Here is a 16136-nt window from a genome sequence, read left to right as displayed (position 1 = left end):
ACTTAATGCTATACTTTTCCTTGTAACTTAGACAAGAGAATTTGGTCTTATTTCAAATACTGCTGATACCCTTTTGCTTATAAGCTTGTTGGTTCTTATAACCTGTTTACAAGAGAACTTGGTGGCATTTCAAGGAGAAGTTACAACTTAATCACTTCTAGGAATTAGAGGGTTACCGGTAAGAGTTCCAAAATTTAAATTAAGCAGAAAAAATTATCAAGCTATTGGAAGACTTGACCCCCTCTATTAATTCCAGCCTTCACCCCCCCTCCCCCCCCCCCCCACCCACACACACGCACGCATGCACACACTCAAGAAAGGGAGAGGGGAAGGGGTTAGGGAAGGGGGGTGTAAACTTGTTTCCTTTATGGCAGCTGGTAATGGAACTTAGGTTGTGATAAGGAGCCGAACTCACCTCATTAACACATTTGGTTTATAGGGTCAATTTGGCAGGCCATATTTCACTGTGCAGCCAGCTAATTTAAAAGTTTGTTTGCAGCCAGCTAATTTGCAAGTTTGTTTGATAAATATCTGATCTCTTCTTGATCAGTACTTGGGTTAGAAAACCTCATTTTTTCCACTCACATTTGTGGCTTTTTTTTGTTTCAACCACAGGGCAAGTGGAAAAAAACTTGGTTTGTAATTTACACTATGGACTTCAAACTCAGTTAGTATGACATATATCTACAACAACATGGTGTAGTTTAAAAACATTTAATGAGTTCGTGACCCTAATTTACTCCTCAAACTAAAATAGAACAAGCAAATTATTATACTTTCAATAGGCCTTGTCCTGATATTATAATTATAAAGAGAATCAGAGTAATCCTTATTCAATTATGTACACACTCAAAATAGTACATCTATGCAAAAATAGATTGCTCTTGACAACCAAAAATTTTCAATATATAATCCTCTCTACAATCTATTGTGACCTAGAGTTTACAAACTGAGAACTCAAATTAATGTCAGGTTTAACACCTATAGTAGTTAATAGGTTCAGAAAATGAAAAAAAAAATGCCCATATTTCTCCCTTCACCAAGGATTCCCAGTCTGTAATTAGAGAAAACCTACAAAAATTGAAAAGCATACTAACCGTCTCACTCCCAAGAGTGACAAAGACTTAATTCCTTAATACTGATACAGTATTAAGCAGACAGATGTTGAGAATAAAGAAAAATATCAACAAGATAATTATTTAATTTTACCCCAAATTCTTAGAGCAAAAATTATTAGTAATGTTTGACAGACATGAAGCAGAATTATTGAGATCTTGGGACTGAAAGGGTCAATGATTACGTACATAAATTTGCTGCGAATTTTTAATTAAAGGATAACTATGTTCTTAATAAATTCACAACACTCCACTTTTTGCATTGTCATCTAACCGATCACTGCCACTGTTTTAACACTGTAATTCTAGGGTGATTTTCCTTTGCTGTAGAACACATTTGTCTTATTACTTCTAATCATGTAAAAATATCTTAAATGAGTGGAGTCATATCTGTAAGAATGTGCGATGACAGCTGAATAAGGTCATAATAAGCAGACAATATAAATGCTTACTGGTAACACCACAGCATGAATGTTAGGCATTTTGCTTTCAATAATATTTTCTTGTTTTGTTTGTTGTTGTTGTTTTTTTTTAAGGGGTAATATTTATTTAGTCTCCTTTGCAGCCTTTGTTGACTTTTAAGACTAAAGAAATTAAATGAATACATCTTGGAGTAACCAAAGTTTGAAAATTATCACTGGAGTCTCTAGTTGAAATTACTCCTTAACAGATCTGCCACTGTTGACTTGTCTTTCTACCAAGGTAGTGTACACACCTGTTGTGTAGAATACTTCTTTTCATGTTAATGGAACAATATTCACCACCAACAATCAATTTTAAGACTACAACCAGCCAGAGTGGATGATCAAATATTCTGACATGATCACTTCATTAACTGTCAAACTTAGAAAACCACAAAAGACCTACCCTGCATATTTGAGTATTTGGGTAGCCTGTGGGCAGGCAGTCAATAGTTCACAACAGGATGCAGGTTTCTCTCCCCACGGAAAGATAAGATGAGTCATGGAGAGGTTTGCTGTAAGTCTGGCACTATCATTACTAGAGCTCTTGCAGACCTCTTGCTAGCTTATGTTGCTCAAGCCTTCCTACTTTTCCATGGGCAAAGAGACACTGATGCTGAAGTGCTAGTATAATTATAGTAATGGTCTGTACACAGGCTAGATTTTGGGTACCCTGTTGATCTTCGATATCTGGACTCACCAGCAAATTGCCAAACCACACACTTATTTCTGTTGCAAGACACATACAGTTTAACTGCTTTGGGCCTGACTGTCTTCTTTCCCTTTCGCCACAACAATCCAGCAGTATTTCCAGTGTTCACAGTTTTCTGAGTTTGACAGTATAGGATTCTCTATTGTATGGTTCTAACAGACATTTCATTGAATAATGAGCTATACCAAATAAGTTATGAAAATATAGCAAGTTTATATGAATTTCCTTCCTCTAAAATAGTAATTTTCAGGCAAGGGATAGTTAAGACTTCTGATCTGTCATTTACCACAGACTGTGCCATCTCTGGCAAATGGACACCTTTCACTATTCTGGTGATATATTTCCCTAGATGAAGTATCAAGATCTATAAAAAATGAATGAGGGTGATGAGTGAATGGGAAATTGGGTATTAATGTCATATGGGAGTCGAACAGTTTCTAGCGGGCATGGACACAGGGCTCATTTTTGGCGAGGGCCTTCCAACACTTTTGCTGTTGTATCTGGAGCGCCATTTACCAAACAATCCTTTTCTGTTAAGAGTTGAATTTGAGCCATGAAGATCGTCGGATATTGTCTGATCAGAACCCTACAGAACAGAAAAAGAGGGAAAGAAACAGATGAAGTGCTGTGTCTTTCACACCTGATATGAATGAAATATAAGCTGTAAATTTTGTTTTTCTCAACCCCAATGCCAAAAAGTTCATAACCCAAGTCATGCTACTGAAGACCCTAGCTTGTTCTTTCAAATGGCATCTCAGAGTTAGGTTTGTCACAGGAAAAGCTGAGCAAAAAAAAAAAAAATTTTGCGAATCAATCAAGACATTTTGAATGACATAAAAGGATAAAAAATAAAAAGAAAGTATACGTTAGATTAGAGTAATTAAATTCACCTTACGTCCATGCCTAGTTATAGTTAGTTATAAAGCTTGCTATGCAATTAAGATGACTCAAAATTGCTTCCGTTAACATCAAATTATAAACTAAAAATTCCACCAGAAACTTTTAATTAATGATTAGTTTCTCTTCTATACTCACTGATTGAACTAAGAATTCTAGACTTGCTGTCTCTGGATTGGGATTTTTTTCTCTTTCCTTTCTCTCGTTTGCTCTTGGCATCTTTTCTGGCCTTTTCTGGATTAAGCTCCACAATGTACTGTTTTTTTTTTATTATAAGGAATTAGCAGCTGGTTAGCACTATCATAAGAATAAATCATCACTATTATGTTAAACTATCAAAATATCTTTTATCAAATAAATGATAACCTTCAATTTTTAACGTTAGTGTTATAAAATAAAAAAGATAAAAGCTGCAGAACTCTATCACAGCACCAGGAAGAGATTAAAAAAAAGAGAAAAAAGGGCTTGACGCTTAAAAATTTCAATTGCAAACACCAGGCTCTCGTTTCTTTTTTCTTTCTTTTTTTTTTTTTTTTGGGGGGGGGGGGGAAAGGGGGTAATGGGGTGGGGTATAAATTCACAGTCACATTTGACTGCAGATTGTATGGTCTCCTTGCATTTCATTTTGTCATGACAAATCTGGAAGGCTACTTGCAGTTAGTTTCACTTTCTCCTTATAATCTCAAAGGGGAAAATGTGAGCTGTAATATCAAAAGTGGCCGCTCAGTATCAGGTAAAGTCTAGGGAGTCTGTCAACACTGTAATAAGGTATTGAATGAAAACAAGAAGATAGAAACTGAATTTTGCAGGAATTTGTTCTGACAATTGTGCCAAATAGCAATCTTAGGAGTAAAAATGATAAAAATGACAGGAGAAATAATAAACAGAAAACCTGTTTTATATCTCTCATGAGTACTTACTGCTTCAGTAAAAGCACTATCTAAAGATGAAATACTGCTGCTTTTCTTCAGTTCTGAAAACTCTAGAGGCAAATAAAAAGAGGTACTTTATGTCAAGACCAAATAAAAAGAGTTGGCAATTATAGAATGACCTTAGAGCTATTTGGTCAAGAATTGGGTATAGTTTAATGGGAAAACAGTTATGAATTTAATAGATGCTTATTTACCAACTTAAATGTTAAAAACTTTGACATTTATAGAGCTATCCGTCTTCTGAGCATATCTCTCGCGAAGGTAAACTTTGCAATAAAGTTTCTGACAATGGAAATTCTGAAAAGTATTATGGATTTTTTTGTGCTTTAAAATTTGTGTATATCATTTTGGGGGCACATACAAAATTCCCTTTCAAAAAGTTGTAAAGTGCTCAATTCAGTCTGGCCAAAGTCCCCTAAAAAGTACTCTAAAGCACATTAGAGCATATTCCCACGGAGAATGCACTATATAAATTTATAATTATCATTATCAAAATAATAAGAGGTCAGTCTGAGTACCAGTAGCACAATACAGTTCCCACCCCTCCCCATCAAAAACAAAAATTCCAGAGTACCACCCTACCTAATATGGCCTAATATAACACACCTCCAGTCTCATTAATGTTCAAAAGTGAACTAGAAAGTTGTTTTGATCCCATCAAGCCAGTGTTTAAGGAATCCATTGAACCTGCACTGTCAATCAAACTGATTGTATCTGGGGATGGCTGCTTGACTTTCTTTGGTAATGTTAATGATGCGCGATTCATGTCCATCCCTGATCTGTTAAACCTGGCTCCAAGGTGCTTCTGTTTCTCTGTCGCTTTTAATTAAAGGTTAGCACGTAAATAAACTTTATGGTTCAACACAATAATACTCAGGCAAAAAAAAACTTTGCAAGAAATATTCCCATTCACACCCACTTGAACCTCTGTGATAAATATTAAAAGATGACATAAAAACTCTGTGCTTTATCACAACACAGATGTCATGTAATTTTTTTAAAAAATTTTTGTCTAAAATTAATTGTGAATAACTAGATCAAATAATCTACTAAAGAAAGTTAATTACTTACTAATTCGGTCACTTTCCATTTCATTTGTCTGCAAAAAAAACCACACACATTCATCAGGAAAGTGCCAAACACCACATAATTCTAAATTCCAATTGGACTTAGAGACAGTGGAATATCTTTTGCTAAATTTATTATTACTGATATTTACCATCCAAATGTCAATCAAGCAGTCACTACTTTAATGAATACAAACCTCCTCTATGCAGTCAACAAGTTCATCGACAAACACCCTTCTTGTTTCTTCATCCTTGGCATTAAAAAAGGCCAGAACCTATAAAATGATACCAAGATATAAGTAACACTACAACTCTAATAAACAACACATGGCAAATCGTTAACTTCCTGAGATATTAAGTAGAACATGACTGTGACTTTGGTGTTGAATTGGTTGTCAAACATAGAGTGCAAATTCAAGCTGAATAGTTCTATACATACCCTGCTATCTAGTTTTGAATAAATCTGTATTCCAAAAGGATAACCTGCAAAGGAAAGATCAACAGCAACTCAGAGTCAAATCAGGATTCAACTGAACTATTTTTCTACATTCTACATAATACATAGGTAGCTTCAACTGTTGGATATATTAGGGAGGTGTGCCCTTGGATTTGCCACATATTAAGCAAATTTGGATCCTTTTCAATTGACTATTCACGTTCGCAGTCCAGATTTTCTCACTTAGACTCTAGTCCCTTGCTGTTACACAATTGGTTCATTGACTTACAGTCCTTTGAAAAGGTGGATACTTTCAGTCCACACAAGGAGAAGGACACCTTGTAGCTGTAATAATGAATCCCCTCTCCGCGGCCAGCTCTACCTCGTTCTTTAGTGGCCTGAAAAAAAATTACACTGATCTTTAAGTACCAATTAAAAGTGCAAAAATATCAGATAATTTCCTGTCATTACGAGTGTTGCTTTCACTTAACAAAACAAGGTATAACACGGAAAAAAAAAAAAAAAAACGAAAGAGGGTCACACCAAAGCATGCTAGTTCACCAAAAATAGTTTCTGCGAACCACGGAGCAGAAAATTTAAACTGTTGAGTCAGGCATACTCACTCACCACTAGCATGTCATTAAAGAGAAAGATAACTCTGGGGTGAGCTTTCTCCTTCTTGTTTGGATCTCGCACGTTGTACAGAGGGGTCAGCAATCTAAGCTGTCTGTGAAGAGCAGCCAGTGTCTGAAAAGACAGAGATGGCGCAATGTATGATCATAACAATCACACCTCAATAAGCAGACCATTCACCATAAATGTGGGTTCACTAGAAAGGGCTGGGAAGAATATTGTCTTTACATTTAAATTTCTTCTGTCTGCTCTTGGAGGCCTAATTCACTACTCAGTGAAACAAAAATAATTCAAAAAGCACTTTTAAATTTGTAACCATGAAGTACATGTTCCAGGTACTATTGGAAAATAAACTGATTTTTACATTTTGCATTACTCAAGAGTTCTTCTCTCCAGAGACCTGGACACTGCAGGGCATGAAATTAAATTTTTTTTTCTGATAGCCACTTGGCTCCTAAATTCTTCGAAGTGGCAGCCAATTAAAAAAAAATTGGTTGCCATTTTCAAAGACAAACAAAACCTTTTGTTACACTGTCAGCATTCTAGATGGACCCTCCAAAATTAAGTGAAGGAAAAGATCTTTAACATGCTACAAAGTGGACAATAGGATGTATGATATACAAATTTCAAGCTCACTTAAATCTAAGATGGCGTCTAGTTATCGATCGAGATGCATGTGCCACATTTTGGAAACAAACTTAACTAGGAAGTTTGCCGTGGATTTATCTTTGTAAATCTTTTTCATTCACTATAATATTTCTTGGTAAGGTTATGATGAAACATGCTAGTCACCAATTTGGCAACTAATTTTCAGGATTTGGTCGCCAAAGTTAAAAATTTAGTCACATTGGTGCCTGTATTAGCCGCAATTTCCTCTACACCATGAGTACCCATCAATAACATAGATATTAAAAGCCTTTCTCATCATGTTATCTCCATCTCGAGAAGCTGTAAATTTTTTCAGGGTTGAAAACCCCTCTTCATTATTAAAGGACAACTTACAGTCCAAGGTGATCTTGTTCCAACAATCTTTTTACTCAGTTTCTCAACAGCATTGACATGATCTTTTCCTGGAGAAAATGCTTTCTGCAAAATTGTATATAGTGAATAATGTGAGCATGTATTAAATATGCTGAATAAAGAATAACCATCAGATCAGCAGGTCAAGAGCTTCTCCCACACACCAAAAAACTGATCACCGACTAACTGTACAAGGCAGTGTTCCATTCAAAATTGATGTCAGTTACCTTTTTTACTCTATTGTAGATTGCTAACAAACTCTCTTCTGGAAAATCTCCACCATTGTTGGTACCTAATGAATATTAATACTGAGTTAACCTACAGGGTTTTGAGGTGCACATTTAATAAAATTGTTCTTGCAGATGAAACACTATCACACTGAAAGGAAATTGAAGGAAGCTATTTCTCCCAACAATATCAATGTAATATTAACCAGATAAGTGATGAGAAAAAGGAAAATCAATTTGGGGATAATTTGTCAATCCTATACCAAATTCTCCAAACCAACATTATGAGAATTGTATAGCTGACAGTAAGGAGAACTACAAATTTGATCTCGGAGTTCAAGGGTTAAGGGTTTATTCAGCTCAGCCTTTATATCAACACTGATATTGTACTGAAATAAAAGTTGAACTTTAACTTTGTGTTACTAAACGTAATTTCTAGCTGTTTACCCGCAAGGCCAATTACCCGCACTGCCAATTACCTGCACTGGCCAATTATTGCATGCAGCAAAAAAAAAGTCAACAGATTACCCGCACTGGTGGATAACCTGCACATTATGTTATTTAACTTTTGGTGGCGAAAACGTGACATTAAGGTGATACATTTCAGTCATTTAAAAGTTGTCTGATCTAAGTTTTGAAAACTTGAAAGCTTTTTTGTTGAGTTTAAAGGTCAAAGAAATTCAGACGCGTGCACAATTCTGTGTCAATACTAGCATGTACTTTATTGATAAAATTATAAAGTAAAAACACAAGCGGCCCATGCCCAAATCTCAACATTTCATACTTGACAGAATGCAAATTTGTGGCCACATTTTGTGCGAACGATGGTTCAGCGCCATGTTGACTTGTTGAAAGAAAGCTGGGTAAGTGTTAAAATCTGAATTATAAAACTGTCAGCAATTTCAGAAAAAAATCGATATCTCTGGTTCAATTGGGCCTAACAAGTCCCTTAAAATGGGAAAATTCTCTTTAACTCAAGCTAGTGTTATCTTTGGATTATTTTTGTCACCATCAAGGTTTTGTTTTCATGCATGCTGATAACAAATTGTTTGTCACACAACTAATTATGCGTGAAATAAACTCGAGTCAGCATCATGTTTTCATGCCGCTTTGTGGCACTCTTAATACAATAATATTCATTTGAGAGGTGGAAACGCATGTAGGTGACATAACCCGCACCACTCTATTACCCACAGTGGCATGCATTTAATGCAAAATCAACAGATTACCTGCGGGTAAACGGCTGGAGATTATGGTACTTCATTCAATTTATTAACAAATTGACATATGTCTTCACATAGTCTCAGTAAGCAAAACTGTTGATTGTTTTAGAGGTTACCAAATACAAAATGTTCTAGATTATCACTTTTCAAACACTGTAAGCCATAAAAACTGCTGCATTCAACTTTGAAAATCAGTACCATTAGGTATGTATGTTTGAAACTAACAAAAAAAATAGAGAGCTCCATCAAAACAGAGAGCTTCTAACATGATAATGAGTTAACATGATGATGAGTTATTTTGAAATCTCAGATGATAAAATGAGGAAAATATTAATAGGAAATGTACCCCTTAAGTTATTGATGAAGTCAGCTTCCGTCATCCTTCGTTTCACGTTGGGACTATGAAGATCAGTGTTCAACATCACAATGGCAAATGCCAGAATAAGGATTGTATCCACTGCACCCTTTTCATTAACACGGTTACACGCAACATACTGTGTGGCAAACTCCTACACAAGACAAATATATCAGTAAGGACATGTAGCTCTTTGTACTTTGATCAGACTGTTGATAGTAACATCAACTAGCATATAGCCTTACCAGCATGAGTTTTTCAATTTTCTGTGCTTCCCCCTGAAATATCAAAGAAAAAACTGTCAACCCTTTTACTCCCATAAATGACCAAAACAGAATTTCTCCTCACAATATCAATATGATACCAAGCCGCTGAGAGATGAGAAGATAGAAAAATATAAATAGGGGGATTATTGGTTAATCTAATACCAAATTCTTTGCACTGACATCATAAGAATTACATGGCCTACAGTAAGGAGAATTACTCAAAAGATCTTAGGAGTGAAAAGGTTAACTTAATGCAATCACCAGGGCTGAGGTGCACTAAATTAAATTATCTGTTAGATACTGAGAAAGAAGGAAAGGAAGACAACAACAAAAAATAATTTTCACAATGTGCAAACCCAAACTAAATCATGGGAAAGAACAAAAACTTTACACATGAGACTTTCTTACATTCTATACTAAAATTGATAGAAAACAGGTTTTGTATATAAAAAGATAAGAAGCAAACCTACTGGTAATCTTTTACAGCATATAGTCAAATTAATAGAAATCAGCTTTTGTATATAAACAGATGAGAAGAAACATACTGGTAATCTGAATGAAGTCTGGTATACTCGCAGAGCCTCATCAACCTCCATTCCAGTAAAATCCATAGACTGCACAAAGTACCTGTCACGAGAAAGAAAAAAAAGACAGACATGAAAATTATGTTTTACTGCATAATAATAAGATTGAGCAAAAGTTGTAGGTGAACACAGAACTCTATGATATTCTTTTCCCATAATATTAGCATAACTGATGAATACTTCTTTGGATAAAGCATCTCCATGTTAAGAGTTATGCAGAGTTTAAATTACATTTTATCTTTTTTCCCTGTGTAAGAGGCTAATTTAAGTTAAAGCTACTGGTAGTTACTTACTTTAAAACTTCCATGTTGAATTCATTTTGCAAATTACCCAAGTACTCTCCAAGTTTCTGTTTACTAATGCCAGGTTCACTCAACAGAAACTTTGCAACCACTTCAGGACTGTCTTCCAACACTTGATGGGCCACAAGATAATTAATTCCTTTCTCTGGCTTCCTGTAAAATTGCATGTTCAAACCATATCCAAATCAGAGGTAGATTTAAGGGAGGCAAAAGGTGTTTTAAAACTTATTACACAAGTATCAATCAATCAACCAATCAGGTAGTTGCTCTGTAATTTAAACATTCAGTCAATCGGTCTGCAAGTCAATTAGCCAGCCAGTCAGTCAGTCAGTAAGTCATCCATTCTGTAAGTCAGTTGGTCAGTCAGCCATTCAGTCAGTCATTCAGAAAGTCATTCAGACAGTCATTCAGTTACCCATTCATTCAGTCAGTCAGTCAGTCAGTCAGTCAGTCAGTCAGTCAGCCAGCCAGCCAGTCAGCCAGCCAGCCAGCTTGCCAGTCATTCAGTCAGCCATTCATTCATTCATTCAGTCCGTCAGTCAGTCAGTATGGTCTCAGGGCTAAAAATTGGTGGTTGCACAGTCACCAGTTGCGAGTTAAAACTGACAAGGGCCACCTAAAGTTAAGGTTTGAACACCCGATGTGCAACTATGCTACAGAATTTCAAAAAGTTGCAATGTAAATGCGAAGTACAAACATTTAAGTTAAAAATAAAACTCAATATGTAATTCAATTGGACTACCTTCCTCTTCGTTTCTTTGCCTGGACTCTAAGATCATCCATTTTAGTGAATTTTTAGTTCTGAAGTGGAAATTCCGAGCCATTTTAACAGTGATTTCACAAGCGATCCACATTCACAACATATAGACACCATTTTGATTTTGTGATTGCCACATGACTCTGGACTTTTGTATTCTTTCCATTTAGTTAACGCTTCGTTAAAAGCCATGGGGCATTTATTCAAGTTTTTTATTTTAAACTAGAGGAAATCGAGGGCTACTTCATTTTGGGATGGGCCACTAAGAAATCAAGGAAACTAGCCTGACTGGCCACCAAGTACTGGAGTTAATTTTAAGCCCTGTGGTTTGAGAACACAAAACAGTCAACAGTGACATTAGAAAGACCAGAGTCACCTCATTCATTCATTCTGTGGGTCAGTCAGTCAGTCAGCCACCCAGTCAGTAAGTCAGCCACCCAGTCAGTAAGTCACTCCTTCAGCCATTCAGACAGTCATTCAGTTAATCATTCATTCAGTCAGTTAGTCAGTCAGTCAGCCAGTCAGCCAGTCAGCCAGCCAGCTTGCCAGTCAGTCATTCAGTCAGTCAGTCAGTCAGTCAGTCAGTTCAGCGACTCATGAGTACTTTTTCATGACAAAAAAAACTATAACCACAGGATGAATTCCAAAAATGATCAAATTATGATTATGATCCGAGAACAAAAAACAGTCAATGGTGACACCATAAAGACAAGAGTCACCTGTTCATATACAAAATTAGCTAATCACTTTAGAGGAAACGAACAATGATTGGAACTAAATTCAATTGTGGCAATTAGGCCTTCGGACAAAAGCAAACAAAGCTTACAAAGAATCTAGACTAGATTCATAGAACATTTCTGCTAATTGGACTGGAAAATTTAATGTATATCATGTGAGTCGAGGTAGTTAAAATGTAACATATTTAAGAGAAAGGTAAAGTACATGTTTTTTTTTGTGTGTGTGTCTAGTGTTATGTTGAAAAAATCCATCCAACAAAAGGAAATGACTGAAAAGCCAAGCATACCTATTAAAGTGGTTTATACCAATCCTGGTCTCCAACTTCTGAGGTTTTGTTCCAGATTCAAATTCTGAATAAAGACTTGAAGTGTCATCATCAGTGCTAGAAGGAACTGATGTGCAGAGTCCATCAATACTGTCCACACTGCTGAGGTCTCTTCTCATTTCATCCCCTAGGTAAAGTTATAATTGATGAAGTGAGTAATGTCCCCCAACAACATCCATACATTATCCAGCAAGCAGGTAGTGAGAATACCTGAACTCAATATAGAAGTTGTTATCATGATCTATCATAAAATTCTTGAAACTAATTTACAAGGAAATAAGAAGCAGCTGGAGGGGAGAATTGACAATCAGATCTTGGGAGTTAAACAGTTTAAGATCACAACCAGGTTACCAACAGCTGACAAACAAAATCAACCTTAGCAATTTGCATGTAATTGAAATGAACAAATATGAAGTGCCTTGATTTCTTTGTTAGTTATGAAATACTAAGGACAGTTATCAAACCTGAGTCATCACTCTCATAGGTCGAGCCATCATCAGTGATTGTGTCTCTCCTTGGCCTCCCAGGCAGGTCTCCATTGAGAACCTCATTAGGCACTTTATCATCCTCCACAAAAGCATCGTCAGGCAGTGTCTCCACATTATCCATAACCTCCACTTTAACATAATGTTCCGTTTCACTAGTGACACTTCCTAGCCTTGTATCCACCTTCTCGTCTGCTGCTTCTCTTTGCTCATTCACTTTGGCATCTGTTTTATATCCTGCTCCAAAGAATATTGATGTAAGATCTGCTGGAGGATTATCCTGAGAAGAATTCAATGCCATTTCGCTGCTATACATTTGAGGTTCTGCACCAGATAAACTGTTGATATTGTCTATAATAAGTATTGACTTGACTCTTTGACTTCCTCTTTTCCTCTTTGTGATTCGCAGCACAGGCGTCACTTGAGCTTGTGAGGAATTCTCTGTCCTGGGACTTGTTATTTGAGATCGAGGATCGCTGTTTGATTTAGGTCTAAATGGATCTTTTAAAGGAGACCCTGAGTATGCCCTCATCCTTTCAAATTGTTTATCCATTCTATATTTGCGGTAGTATGATTGAATGACTCGGGCTGCCTTATGAGCAGTATCCTTGCCTCCATACTGTCGTTCCAGAACCTTCACACTTCTGTCTTGAAGTTCTGGACTAAGTTCATATTTTTTCGAAAATGATTTCTGTCTGTTCAAGCTGTCATTTCTTTTGACTGCTTTGAAAGTATCACGTTTTACTAGTTTTGGAGAGTTTTGTGGTGTTTCTGCAGCTGTTACTGTGATCATGGGAGATGTTGGGGTCTGAGGAGTTGTAACGACCTCAGAATTGCCTTCAGTTGAGCTATTTCTCTCTGGTGTATCCTGAGAAATCTTTCTGGAGTCCACCGCCCTAAGTTAACAAAAAAGGCATAATCTAATTAACTCATCATACATTTGTAACCCTTTCACTCCCAAAATATCATCAACCCATCAACCCTTTAACTCCCAAGATCTGATTGTTAATTCTCCCCTGTAGCTGCTACACATTTCCTTGTAAATTAGTTATGAGAACTTGGTGCTAGATCAAGATAGCAGCTTCTACCTGATCAATGTTAATGTCCTCATCACCTGTTTGCTGAAGAATTTATAGATATTGTAGGAAGAAGTTTTATGTTAATCACTTCTAGGAGTTAAAGGGTTAAGTGGCAACCCCACTGAGGAGTCAGCCAATGCAAATTGACTTATTCTTCAGAATTCTTACTGGTTTTGAGTTTGAAAGGCAAGTATATTTTACACCTCCAATGCCAGGTATTTGACTGTTACTCTCTAACTTTTTATGTACTAAATATCTAAGTAGGCACACAGACTTCAAATTTTGTGACATACTCAGTACATCATGCAGGAAATAAAGGGGGTTAATTCTCCTTACTATCAGCCATGCAATTCTTAAAATGTTAGGTAAGAGAATTTAGTCTTGGATCAATTAATGATCCAGGGGTTTCAATAAAAGCTAGTTACCAGCAGTCTAAGGCCACCTGTTAGACCACTCTCTGTTGTACCATTAGCCTGTGAGGAGGCCCTCCTTTTTGGGTTCCACCTTAACACACAGCCACCTATTGTACCATCAGCAGCCACTTATGTAAAAAGTTATTGAAACCCCTGATAATCCCCTAATTAATATTTTCCTTCATTCTCACCACTAGTCTGCTTGATATTGTATTGATATTTGAAAGAGAAATTTTCTTCATTTTGGTCATTCATAGGAGTTAAAAGAGTTGAGCCAACTTGAAAATAATACTTAATCTACCCTTGAATGCAAGTATAAAAAAGTAAGAATTTAAATGTAGCTCAAACAACCCAAATTTAGCTATTGATTTTTGCAGAGAGGATAGAAAATTCTTTGATCTCCACTGCCTGAAAGGAAAGCCTATTTCTGTTTCAGTTAAGGCAAGGTTTAAACCTGTTCACTACTAAGATCTTAAGAGTGATTCTACATTCATAATATTTTATTGAGACTCCTTTAAACAGGGCTTTTTCAGTCATAATTATTCTCCATGCTATCTGTCATAAATTTCCCATAATCTTAGTTTTGATAATTTAGAGTTGAACCCAAATATAATCCACTTATTGACACTTTTCTTTATTCTCATCACCAGTTTGCTTGATATCATATTGAGATTGTAAAGAGAAATTACTTCTTGATCACTCAAGGGAGTGAAGGGGTCAATAAGTTATCAATCTTCTACCTGAACAGAGAAATCAAAGCAAGAATATTCACAGCTAAACATAAGGAAAAGGTCTTTTATTTTTTTTAATTATTAAAGAATGACATTCTAAGTTTATTTGTGGTACATATCAGACAAAAATTTGAAACTGAAAGACATGAAACTAGTCATTTCCTTGGATTGAATTTGCATGTCGATAATTTATGAATAATCTAATTCCTTGGCAATGTTTCAAATAATTGTTCTTTTGAGTGACACTGTCAAACTAAATTGGTCATATTTGTTTGGAAAATAGGGAGAAATTTTTAGCATTTAATTGGTAAGTGGCAAGCTTCCACAACAAAAATAACCTCTTACTATCAAAAACAATTCCACTGTTTATTTATTTGAAGCACTTTGGTGATTTATAATGGGTATACGGATAAAAGCAACATGATCTATTGGTAATAAACATTGCATTTACCTCAATGTTTTTGATGAAAGTAAACAATTTTAAATGAAAACACAGCGCACTTTAGACCGTAGCTCCACGTGTCTGCGCGGATAAAAACAAAGAAATCGCCCACGCGCCAAATTAGTAGAAGCTGTTGCAATTTACTTTCGTACTTAAATTTCAAAAAAAATTTTCAACCATTCGGAAATGGCGCCGAAGAAAAATGGTTTATATCTTTTTAATACGACCAGCATAAAAATAAAAATATATATAAAAATGTTATGGAAATATGCAATAATTTCCCCTCAGGCCATGCGTAAAAATAAAAGAAATTTTTCATGAAGTATTTGAGCTTCGAAGTGAAAAGGCGACCTGTTTTGAGTTTATAACGTATCTTGTTTCTCTCTGATTTCCTCACCTGTTTTCACCATCCGCTATATTTTTTGCACCAGTGTTGACGTTTGTCAAGCTGTTGGCCCTTTCCCTTGCGATATAACGGTGGAGTTGATTTCGCTCCTTTTCAAGTTCTTTCACTCTCGACCTGAGAGTTTCAATCTCTTCGTTTTTCTCGCGTATAACTTTATCTTGCTTCCAAATACATGCTTTTAGAGTGTCGACCAAGGAGTCGACGCTCGTCAGGGCATCTAGCGTTGATTCTATCGAACTCATTTTGACATCAGGTCGTGAACAACTAGCAATTCAACCGCTAATCCACACATTGTAGTAATAAATGATCAATCAGTACCCGCCATTTTGTTTACATCGCCTTAGCGAAGATCACTGAGTCCAGAGAAAAGAGCACGTGATAAATCGTAACCAACCGTGTAGTGTAATTTTTAATGACGAGCTCACGAGAGATTGTCGGAAATGTTCGGTAGAGAGTCTTGCATGCGATCGGAACTCCACTTCCGCATGAAAACATTACTAGAGGAAGTGACCGCGAATTTGGCCTTTTGG

At 36.1% G+C, this 16136-nt stretch overlaps 1 protein-coding gene across 2 annotated transcripts; it reads right to left on the bottom strand.

Moving 5' to 3' along the window:
• Nucleotides 1–698: 698 nt before the first annotated feature.
• Nucleotides 699–16031, bottom strand: LOC113683140 (uncharacterized). 2 transcript variants are annotated; one of them, XM_027200363.2, is made up of 18 exons: nucleotides 15598–16031; nucleotides 12515–13431; nucleotides 12012–12177; nucleotides 10222–10383; nucleotides 9890–9971; nucleotides 9324–9356; nucleotides 9070–9232; nucleotides 7501–7565; nucleotides 7256–7339; nucleotides 6248–6367; nucleotides 5910–6018; nucleotides 5624–5667; nucleotides 5382–5459; nucleotides 5189–5216; nucleotides 4724–4936; nucleotides 4106–4167; nucleotides 3324–3441; nucleotides 699–2874 (listed from the first exon to the last, which is right to left on the bottom strand). In XM_027200363.2, exons 1-18 carry the CDS (start codon nucleotides 15846–15848, stop codon nucleotides 2867–2869), a joined length of 2703 nt encoding a protein of 900 aa, XP_027056164.2. In that variant the 5' UTR covers nucleotides 15849–16031; the 3' UTR covers nucleotides 699–2866. The 2 variants fall into 2 exon arrangements, with proteins under 2 accessions (XP_027056164.2, XP_027056158.2); XM_027200357.2 differs by lacking the exon at nucleotides 3324–3441.
• Nucleotides 16032–16136: the final 105 nt, after the last annotated feature.

This window comes from Pocillopora damicornis, chromosome 5 (genome assembly GCF_964200805.1).
Source record: "Pocillopora damicornis chromosome 5, jaPocDami1.2, whole genome shotgun sequence".
Taxonomy (NCBI): domain Eukaryota; kingdom Metazoa; phylum Cnidaria; class Anthozoa; order Scleractinia; family Pocilloporidae; genus Pocillopora; species Pocillopora damicornis.
This window is presented reverse-complemented; position numbering and strand designations above follow the sequence as displayed.

What these genes read in the sequence shown, in the direction of transcription:
- LOC113683140 (XM_027200357.2), bottom strand. Translation starts at nt 15,848, where the DNA reads ATGAGTTCGATAGAATCAACGCTAGATGCCCTGACGAGCGTCGACTCC. An exon ending in AGACTTCATTCAGATTACCA is followed by an intron (nt 9,357 to 9,889) that starts GTATGTTTCTTC and finishes TTGATATTTCAG; the next exon opens with GGGGAAGCACAGAAAATTGA. An exon ending in TTGTTGACTGCATAGAGGAG is followed by an intron (nt 5,217 to 5,381) that starts GTTTGTATTCAT and finishes TTTTTTTTGCAG; the next exon opens with ACAAATGAAATGGAAAGTGA.